Source organism: Pholis gunnellus, assembly GCF_910591455.1.
Source record: "Pholis gunnellus genome assembly, chromosome: 10".
NCBI lineage: Eukaryota > Metazoa > Chordata > Actinopteri > Perciformes > Pholidae > Pholis > Pholis gunnellus.
The window spans coordinates 17209950-17220680 of record NC_136537.1 but is presented as its reverse complement, the minus strand read 5'-3'; the positions used below and the strand labels follow the sequence as shown (position 1 = coordinate 17220680).

General features: G+C 41.1%; 1 protein-coding gene across 2 annotated transcripts; it reads left to right on the top strand.

Moving 5' to 3' along the window:
* The first annotated feature begins 1633 nt into the window (after nucleotides 1-1633).
* Nucleotides 1634-10599, top strand: cstf2 (cleavage stimulation factor, 3' pre-RNA, subunit 2). 2 transcript variants are annotated; one of them, XM_079167715.1, is made up of 14 exons: nucleotides 1634-1734; nucleotides 1966-2044; nucleotides 2233-2402; nucleotides 2495-2631; nucleotides 4018-4137; nucleotides 4301-4423; nucleotides 4698-4821; nucleotides 5573-5632; nucleotides 8071-8170; nucleotides 8807-9006; nucleotides 9314-9438; nucleotides 9780-9863; nucleotides 10010-10164; nucleotides 10280-10599. In XM_079167715.1, the coding sequence occupies exons 1-13, from the start codon at nucleotides 1638-1640 to the stop codon at nucleotides 10133-10135; spliced, it is 1545 nt and encodes a 514-aa protein (XP_079023841.1). In that variant the 5' UTR covers nucleotides 1634-1637; the 3' UTR covers nucleotides 10136-10164; nucleotides 10280-10599. The 2 variants fall into 2 exon arrangements, with proteins under 2 accessions (XP_079023841.1, XP_079023842.1); XM_079167716.1 differs by lacking the exon at nucleotides 5573-5632.
* The last annotated feature ends 132 nt before the right edge of the window (nucleotides 10600-10731 follow it).

The window sequence follows — 10731 nt, the reverse complement described above, 5'->3', positions numbered from 1 at the left end:
AGCTGTATTTTGTCTTACATGATTATGACATTTCATACAATGTCAGACATTACACTGTGTGTTGAAGCTGTTATGTCTCCTTAAAACTACCACACTTCACTTGTCCTTCAGTATTTACTGCAAGAAATGGCATTTTATATACAAAACATGTTACATACAGCAGTACTTAAAAACCATGTCCAAAATAACGTGGGGATAAAAAGCTGAAACAAAGCAGGAAAAGATGACAAAAATACCAAATCAGCTATTGGCAAATATTGATATCATACCGTTTGCTTATATACCGGCACATCTCTAGAAAATAGTTTAGTGTGAGTTTTGGGATACAGAGATAGAAAAGTTATTACAATACTGGAAACATAACCCAATGTCCAGGGTTTACATATTAGACCTACAATATGATACTGTTTCTGAAACTTCTTGTAAAAATATGAATAAATTATATGCTAATCAAAATCTACAAATAAAATAATCTCCTATGTTCCCAGCTTAAATTCTCAAAATTCCTGTCACATTATGATTTTAAAGACAACTCTCTTGGAAAATATGCAGCCAAAGAAGCACACTGAAAAAATAAAAGGTCAAATGGACTCTAGGTAACAGTTATGAGCAAGAAGAAAGCCAGTCACCTCCACCGGCCATTAAAAACTGCTCCTGTTATTAATCTGGGTGATACACCGAATTATTTAACAGTGAGAATGTTGACCAAATGGAATTAAGGAGATGTGTCTTCATATCAAAACAAGGTGTCTGTAAATTAAGTGTGGATGAAACAAAACTGTATTTATTTCAAGCAGGAGACAAACTTAAGATTTAAATAATAGTTTAGTGTTTTTCTAAATGCATCAATTATGAAATGCATTATAATGGACCATGGGATCAGATGAGTTAATACAGAGGCTACATTTCACTGTGTGCTGTGTAATTTGTGTAATAATAAAAGTTAATTTACATTGTACTGGTTCACTGCATTGATCAATTCAGCCAAACATAAATTTAGTGAGGACAATAAACGTTAAATTATTAATTTAGGTTCACATAAATCATCTCGTACATCGTTGCTGGTCTCATTGCTGTTTCATCAGGCTGGCACGTGTTAAGTGCTAACTGACATTCCCAATTAGTTAGATTATGAGTTAATTAACTTTAGACAATTTAATTTAAAGCTCAGTAAACTTGCTAATCTTTATAAGAATTACTCACCAAATCGTCTGTTGCAGATAACTGGATCTTCGGGAGCATTGCTGCTCCCGTCAACTTGTTTTACTTTTCAACTAAGGAATGATCAGTTTATGGCGTTTGATATTAGTTGTCATAGTGCTGGAGAGCGGTCCAAACAAGTAGTTAGGTTAGTTTACTTAACCGCGGACAACAGCGCCATCTATTTATCCTTCCAATGTATGCTAACTTCTTTGACCCGTTCTGCTCTTCAGTAAATTCCGCTATCAGCTATTGTTCATTGCCACTTCACTATTTAAAAACAAAACAAATTAGCTAGCGGATAGTGTCAACTGGCCAAAAGGTTAGGAGAGGTCACACTGTTGGTATTTGAATGTGACCTTTTTTTTCTCTCACAACCGGATATTGTTTCAGTCTTATTTCCTAGTGTCACATTCATTTGTGCCCCCCCCCAAAAAATGGCGAACTTAGCCGCTGCTGCTGCGGCTGCAGCTGCCGCTGCTATCGCCGCGAATAGAGACCCAGCCGTTGATCGTTCATTACGATCAGTGTTTGGTAAGTTTGTTACTGTTACCTCGTCACTGGCGGTTTAATCTATCTGGTACGTAATACGTTGGTAAACCAACGACTAATGAATGAAAGCCTGCTAGTGTTGCTGTTAGCTTGGCAACGAGGGAACAAACTTAACGCTAGCGACCCGAATAACGGGAAAACAACTTTTATCGGTTAAATGAAAAGTAGATGTAATTGTATTGTCAATTAACGTTTCTCTATTTATTATTTTAGTGGGTAACATCCCGTATGAAGCTACAGAGGAGCAGCTGAAAGACATCTTCTCTGAAGTGGGACTTGTTGTTAGCTTCAGGTGAGTGAAAGAGGAGCCATTCATCTTCTGGTTCCATCATTATGTGTCCCAGATACAAGAGTCAGTGTTTTTACTGTTTAACACAGTATAAACAAACCGACAATACAAGCGTATGCACCTGGGTTTTCCCTGTGAACTATAAACCATGTGGACTATCAGACATGTTGATATGTGTCCTTTGTGCTCAGGTTGGTGTATGACAGGGAAACGGGAAAGCCAAAGGGATATGGTTTCTGTGAGTACCAGGACCAGGAGACGGCCCTCAGTGCCATGCGGAACCTGAACGGGAGAGAGTTCAGTGGTCGAGCCCTCCGTGTCGACAACGCAGCCAGTGAGAAAAACAAGGAAGAGCTCAAAAGTAAGCGCCTTTTACCTCTTCGCCTTTTGGGGGATTTTATTGAGATGTGTATTTGCGAAGCTACAGTTTTCTGTTATTTCTGTCTTGCGCAGGTTTGGGAACCGGAGCCCCCATCATTGAGTCTCCTTATGGAGACAACATCCAGCCACAGGAAGCCCCAGAGTCCATCAGCAGAGCTGTGGCCAGTCTTCCCCCCGAGCAGATGTTTGAACTTATGAAACAGATGAAGGTAGGCTGCTTTACTAACTCCTGTTTATAATAGCAAGTATTTCAGCTTTTCTGACCTATGACTAGTGTGTTACAAATCACATTTGCATATCCTTTCCTTTCAGGCATTTTTAAATTGATGCATTTAGCATGAACACATCTGGGTTGTGTCCACTCTTCTTAATGGTGGAAGAGGCTGTTCAGAGCTCACTGTAAAGTTGCTTTTTTAAATTTGATATGTTTTTGTAAATAATTCACATTCTAGTAGTTTTCCCCTTTTGAAGTCAGAACGGTTACAAACATGGTTTAATTTAGGGAAAACCTGAGTAAAATGTACTTGAACTAAATCTTTGTTTTGTTTTATGAATTTTATTTATTGGTTATGAGTCGGTTGTAAGCCAAAATCCTGACAGATGTTACTTTTCTATAATGACAATATTTGTCTTGAGAATTCTGATAAAGTACATTTTTTTTAAACTTTTTTTCTACATGCGTTTAAAAACCATCATAATTCCTAATGTGCAACTTTTTTCATCAAAATGTTCTTATTTTTCAAATAGTTTTGTGTCTCTGAAAAATAAAATGTACAGTATTTCCATATTTTAAGATAATGAGATGAATAAGTAATACAAAACCCCTTTTTTTCATGAAAGGGTTAATGGTCAGTTACGATGCCTTGTCTCTGGTGTTACAACTTGATCTCTGGGGCTGGTGCGTCAATAAGCATTGATGCATTATTCTCGTGCTAGTTGGCGTCTTCGAGAATAAAATGACGACTTCCTGTTGAAAGTAGCAAAAAGACTGATGAACTATATAATTGTAAGTATTATAGTTTTCCCCAAAAGGAATATTCTCAAGCTGTATGTTTAATGCTGCGCACCATCTTTAGTCCCCCCAAAAGATGGTGACAAATGTTTCCCTCAATTGAAATCACCTCCAGGGTGACGACTATATGCACATTGCTCTTCCTTCCCTTTTCATTAACGGAGGCTGTGCTGTGCAGTCCGTCTCCCTCGGCTCTGCCAGAGAAGCCTTATCTGTGCACATCTGGCAGCCTTCTTCATTAGGCTCAGAGAAACACCACACTGCAGACGTTTCTCCCCTCCGACTGGAGAAGTGTTTTGTCGCACCAAAGCGTGCGTGAGTGGGACAGCTCCATATGCTGATCAGAGTGTGAGCGCTTGGGCTCCGATCCTGAGCGTGCACAGATATCGTTGGACGTCTTTGTTTCATGTTTTGTGCTGATGCAGCCGCTTCGGACATGTATCTGAATCATAAATGGGCAGCAAAATCTACAGGAGTGTGTCCAGCCTGTCAGGAAGTAAAAGAACACAACAGGTTTATTTTAACGAGGCGCTCCTATTATGTTCAATATTCTTTTTGGTGATGATGTGATTTCTCTCTCCAGCTGTGTGTACAGAACAGTCCCCAGGAGGCGAGGAACATGCTGCTGCAGAACCCTCAGCTGGCCTATGCTCTGCTGCAGGCCCAGGTGGTCATGCGGATTGTTGACCCTGAGATCGCCCTGGTGAGAGCGGACCAGACTCAGAATGAAGACATTTATCAAATCTTGCATGATCTTCTGTTTGTTTAAAGCAAGCTTCGTCTGACTGTGGCCTTGTCGTTAGTCGAAGGAGCCACCATTGCACATTTTTTTTAAAAAGATGCTCTTCTATATGCTCCACACACAGAAAATGCTCCACCGTCAGACACCCGTCCAGCCTCTGATTCCCAGCGGGCCGGTTGGAGGAGCACCGCCACTCAACCCGCCTTCTGCTCCGCCCAGCGTGCCGGTGCCTCAGCCGCAGCCGGTGGTAAACGCAGCAGTCCTTCACCCTTTAGAGGCAGTGTCACGTCAATTCTGTTCTACAAAATAGTCACGCGCTCCACCCTGAAAATAAATAAATATTGATGAGAACAGTGTTGGAGAGCAACGCTGCAGTTTGTAGTCTGCTAATGTCACAATTTACTAATTTTCTAACGATGAAAACGAGTCTCATTAAACATGTATGTTTCGTTCAGGAAAAAATGTCTCTCGAGATGAAGGTTTAATTCATTATGTTTCTTTTTTTTTAATCATCTGATCAGCCTGGAATGCATGTCAATGGAGCCCCTCAAATGATGCAGCCCCCCAACATGGGTGTTGTCCCTGGACCAATGCCTGTTCCAGGACCGGGACAAGGACCGGCACCAGGACCAGTCGGGCCTCCAGGTAATCCTCATCAGACTGCATGCATAGGTACATATCCATCTGAGCAGGTTGTGGTAGCGTCATGCTTATATGCAGTTTATTACTACGATCATTGACGGTTCATGTGTGAGGTGTGACTGTTTCATTGCACTCGTTCCAGTGAACCCCCACAGTGCAGGATTTTATTCAAGCTGCAAAATAGATTTGGCATTTTATAGTATTTTATTTATATATTATTAATTTCATTAAACTGTCATGCAGCAGTGCGAGCAACCTTACAGTCATGCATTTTTATCAGTACAATGTAATGCGATGGTTCGGCTGTTCTTCAGTCCAAAGTTGATTTGTGTAAAGTTGCACATATTTATACGACAACCGTAACTGCGGCACCCTTTACCTTTATGTTGCACATGTCGTGTCGTCACTAGGTGTCACCAGAGCCTGATTAGTAGTCGAGGTGCTTTAAGAGATTATAACCAGCTTGACTCTTTTCATTCTCTCTTAATTGTTTGACATTTTTGATATTTAATGTTAAAGTTCCCTCCTCACCTCCGTGTGTGTGTGTGTGTGTGTGTGTGTGTGTGTGTGTGTGTGTGTGTGTGTGTGTGTGTGTGTGTGTGTGTGTGTGTGTGTGTGTGTGTGTGTGTGTGTGTGTGTGTGTGTGTGTGTGTGTGCGTTATTGTCATGAGCACGCTTCAAAATGCTTCTAAAGTGCCGCTCCGCTCTCTTGAGTCTTGTGTCTCCTGTTCTTTTCACTTTAATGCCGGCTCAGGAAACCTTCAGCATTCTCCCACAGGATCGTCTGGGCAAGCTGCTATCGAGCGGCCTCAAGGTATCACTGTACTCCTTCAGTTCTCTCATAGGACGGTTATGGAGAGGCCAGATATGTCGAAATACACAACACCTCTGGGGTTTAGTGTTAGCTTTGTACAGGTTTTTTTTTTAGACTGCATGTCCACAGTTATCAAATACGAACCCTTTATTCAGCCCTTAAAGTAGTTATTGAGCCTGTTTTGTGTAAAGATAATGATCTCTGAGCTTCATCATAACCGGAGCACGCTGTGTTTCATGAGGGCTGGTGCATGTGCACAGATGCAGGTTTGCCCAGAGTGGATGCCAATGTTATTTGCATGTTTACTATGTCAGTGTTAATGCCGGATATTTAAATGTTTAAATGGATATTTTAGTAAGTGAGTATTTTAGATCGTTATTATAGTTTATTTAGCATCATCTCAGTAGAAATGTAGCACATGTCTTCAAAGAAAACTTGAATGATGCTGACAAAGCTGTGTGTGTGTGAAGCAGAACACAGTAATAGGATACTTCAAAGGAGAAAATATATATATTTAAAAATATGCAACTGACTTGTATGTTAATAAGGAATGTAGAATGTTTGTTTGTGTAGAGAATAACAGTAGTAAAATTATCGACAGCAGAATTAATGCTGAGTATGCTGTACATCAGCTAAACAAAGCTGTGAAGGGAATTTGCCAAATGTAGTGCAAAATATTAATATGCTAAATATTAATATGCTAAATATGTGCACAAAACCGGGTCAACATTGGACTGAAAGCTCTTCTGGATAAAAGCGCTGGGCGATATGGAGAAAATCTAAATATCACAATATTTTTGACCAAAAACCTCGATTGACCATCGGTGCTTTCACAAAGAATTAAAAAAAATAATAATCAGCAATGTGGATATAATATTAAAGAGGGTAAAGGGAAGAAATGGAACAGCTAGAGCATCTGGTAAGTTCAGAAAATGACTTTACTGTAATGCAGCATTTAAAACCAGGAGGACGATATCCAAAATCTGAGACGACATCCAGTCTCAGACCAGAATATCAATATTATATTTATAAATTGCCCAGCACTCTCCGGGTCCTAGATGTGCAGTGTAGTACAAAGATGTGATTGTCTCGTTGAGTGAATCTGATCTTGATGCAACTTAACAGCTTGGCGAACCGGTCCGGTAGTTGGAAGAACCCACAATCTTTGATTCTCCCAAGTATCTCAGTCGTTGGCACTAACAAACGTTTTCCATGCTGACTGACGGATGGTGGTTTAAAAACCTCCCCGTCTATATTAAACCACTCTGACTCTGGGGGTTACTTTACCGAGTCTGCTATAAGTAGTTTGGGAGAGACTTGAGCTCTCGTTGATTCAGACTGATGGATGTGGACAGCGGGAGATCTCCTGATGTTGAGGACACATGTTGCAGATGTTGGGGGGTGAAGGCACATTTTTCCCGCTCAAAAAAGCCTTTTCATTTTCTGTGTTTACCTGCCGTTTGTAGCCTCGGTGCTGTCGGTCACGGTTGTGATGCTTTGTTTAGAAAGTAATAGTCTGTTAATATTACGGTTGCTCCGGTGAGGATTTACACAAAGACGTTTCGGTTTATAAAGTTATATCACGATCGAACATGTTTTCTGGTAGTTCAGTAAATAAATAATCTATATAAGAAATAACCACATAGTAAACCCTATTTATGTATACTACTGTTTGAATTATATACAAATGAAAAGTACTGAATATTTTCTATTCCAACTATATATATATATATATATATATATATATATATATACTGACAGGCACACACACACACACACATTGTGTATCACTATATCTTGATATAAGACTAATCATTCCTCCGCTAACAGGAGATTTTAACTGTCCGTGTGCGGTCCAATCACTGTACGATCTACACATGCTTAACTGAACTTGATCCCAACATTGTACTCTACTGTTTGCTCCGATAGCATCTCTGTAGGCAGAAGGTATCCATGCTATTTAACATGCACTTAGCAAAACACTGACATACCTGTTGTACTTCTGTCTGCATGCTTCCCGTCACTCCAGAGTCACAAGACACAAGTAGGAAAAAGCTCTGAAGTCAGGACTGTGTGGGAATAGACGTTTTTGATGTATTTTTCATGTGTTTTGAACCTTTTAAATCTCCCTCCTAATATCCACGGGCTTGTTTTTGCTGCATTTCCGTGTTCCTGATATCTCCCTGTGTGTTGTGGCATCTTGCTGTGGCAGTTTGATGTGTGTTCTTTGTGTGTTCATCACCTCCCAAACAGCTCTGCTTGTTCCCTGAGATATTTAACCTGAGCAAACACTCACCTTTAGAGTTGGGTGGGGTTTCCCGGAACTGGAATTTCTTCCTATTATTAACGGATTAGTCATGAAGTATTTCCTGGTCAAGGAACAGGGAAGGTGGTTGTAGTGTTTTCATGTGGTTGACTGTATGACTGTCTCCTCTCAGGACCAGGCGGTATCCCCCCCAGAGGCCTGCTGGGAGACGGTCCCAATGATCCCAGAGGAGGAACTCTACTGTCCGTCACAGGAGAGGTCATCGAGCCCAGGTAAGATAATCACCTGCATCTCATAAACCTTAATATTGTAGCTGGTTGCGTGGATTTCAGAGGCGTGGTAATTCAAGCTATAACCCTTAGATTTTTCTTCCCTGTCGTCGTTGTTGTTAACAATATGGTTTTAATACCACAGTTCCCAGACTTCTGGAGGCAGCAAACGACACAATACAACAGAGGAGAACCCAGTGTATCAAACAAACTCTTGTTGTATTGATAAAGTAGTCAGTCAATAATAATTGCAACTGCAATCTGATTTCATGCTGCACACAGAGTGATTAGTAACACTGACAGCAGGGCACAGTGATGTTGGTTACCTCGCTGTGAAGTTGGTGGTGTGCAGTCGGTCAGCGACAACTCTTCATCAGATGAACTAACTCTTTGTTCCGTCATTGCCTTGTACAAATATTAAATGTACCTTCCTTAGATGTATTTTTGATGAACAAATTCATTGAGTTCTCCTGTTTCTGCCAACTATAGATGGTCTCAAAAAGCAGGGGTTGAATAAATTAGAATTACTTATTATATGTTTGACTTTTTTGAGGTCCAAAAGAACTGTAATTGTAATCAGCCAGTACATATTTAATACATATTGAAATGCTCTTATTTTGTGTTTGTGTTTGTATTCAGCCGGGGTTACATGGCAGCTCCACCGCCCCACCAAGCCCCACCTGGACACATGGCCCAGATGCCAAGTGGACCCCCTCCGGACATGAGAGGCCCTCCAATGGACATGAGGGGCCCACCCATGGGTGAACCACGCAACATGATGGGTGACCCCAGAGGGCCCCCTATGATGGAGCAACGCGGACCCCCAATGGAAACCAGAGGTAGTCGCTCTCATTACACTTCAACGTACGATACTTTAAATTAATTTGTGACGATTGTGTGCGTGCAGTCGACGTTTTGTTCAGTTTCAGTTACTAAACAAGTCTTTTGTCCCAGCGAGATGTTTTTACAGGATAACAATGGTTGTTTTGTTAAAAACACGTTTTATCTTTACTGCTGAGGCTAAACGTCTATTTCCTTCTATTTAATATCTCCTTAATCTTTTTTTTTTCTTTCGTCCCGCACGGATCGATTACTCAATCCTCAGCCAGTGGTGAACAGTCGGTGTGTTTTTGTTTCCTGCTGCAGGTCGTGACCCGAGGGCGATGGACGCTCGTGGTCCGGTGACGGGTCAGAGGGTTCCCATGGCCACGGGAATGCAAGTCCCCGTTCCTCATAGCATGGGTCCGAACGCACCTCCACCTGCAAGACCGGTAACAGCTGCATCTAATGTCTTTGTCTGGGCCAGCTGTTTGGTTATGATTTTCTATTTTAAATGAATTACTACTAAGCACAAAACTGTAAAAACTAAAATCTGTTTATTTGATTTGGTGATTTCAAGACTTCTTTTTACTGAGTCTATACATTTAATATATCACCAGGAATTTGAATCTCCTCCTTGACTCGTCAATTATTCGACTACGAATACTGATTACATTAATAAGAAGCATTGTAAAAGTCATGTGACTCTGACTTGAGGGAAGAAAGATGCAAAATAAATCCGTGCTATCTGCTCAGACTGGATATTCATTCCCTCCATACGTTTGTCCTGCAGGGTCCTGGTATCTCTGGCGCTCCTCCGTCAGGAGGAGGATTCAGTCCGGGGCAGAGCCAGGTCTCCACACAGGACCAGGAGAAGGTGGGTGCCACTTAATCTGTCCCCCCTCAGTGCCTCTGAGCAAAATGCTAATCCCTTTTTGCACGACTCATTGTTTTTTTGTTTACTTTGAGGGCAGAAAAGTACATTTGACCTCCTGTTTGACCCTCGTGTTTGTCCCTCTCTAGGCTGCCCTGATTATGCAGGTCCTGCAGCTGACCCCAGAACAGATCGCCATGTTGCCCCCGGAGCAGCGGCAGAGCATCCTCATCCTCAAGGAGCAGATTCAGAAGACTGCGGGAGGGGCACCTTGATGGTCTGACCGAAAAACACCTTCAAAAAGGTTTCAAGTTTCTTCATTCCCTTCACAACAATTTCCATTCCTCCAGGAAATTCACTGGTTTTGAAGCGTTTCTGACACATTATTCTGATTTCCTTTTTTATTTATTTATTTTCAGGACTCTCCACCCCGCTGACTCCGTCACCTTCAGCTCCAACCGGTCTGAAGACGTCTCATCTTTGTTTGGAATATTGTATAGTTTTTTTTCTACTCGGATTGTCTGTTTGTGTATGAAAGAGCCAGGTTGTTGCTTGTGGATTTAAAAATAAGTGACACATTTGAGTGGATGATGAATGCTGAACAGATAAAAAAAGACCAGGGATCGATCGTCATGAGGTTTCATCTTTTTTTCCTCCAAAGCCGACTGTTTTCATGTTATCGACTCTGGAAAAAGTCTGGATGTTGTTTTTAATTTCAATAAAACAAAAGAAGACATTGTTACATTCATTTATTTGACATGAGTTTGGAGTTGTACACATAAAGGGATTAAAAATAGCAAAATGTGAAATAAAAAACAATAAGTCCATCCGGGTCTTAGAGGATAATTAACCCACAGGCTACGTGACAGGA

Excerpts from the sequence above, each read along its gene's own strand:
- cstf2 (XM_079167715.1), top strand. The coding sequence starts at position 1,638 with ATGGCGAACTTAGCCGCTGCTGCTGCGGCTGCAGCTGCCGCTGCTATC. Across the intron at positions 4,822-5,572 it reads AGGACCAGTCGGGCCTCCAG|GAAACCTTCAGCATTCTCCC; the intron begins GTAATCCTCATC and ends ATGCCGGCTCAG. Across the intron at positions 5,633-8,070 it reads TGCTATCGAGCGGCCTCAAG|GACCAGGCGGTATCCCCCCC; the intron begins GTATCACTGTAC and ends GTCTCCTCTCAG.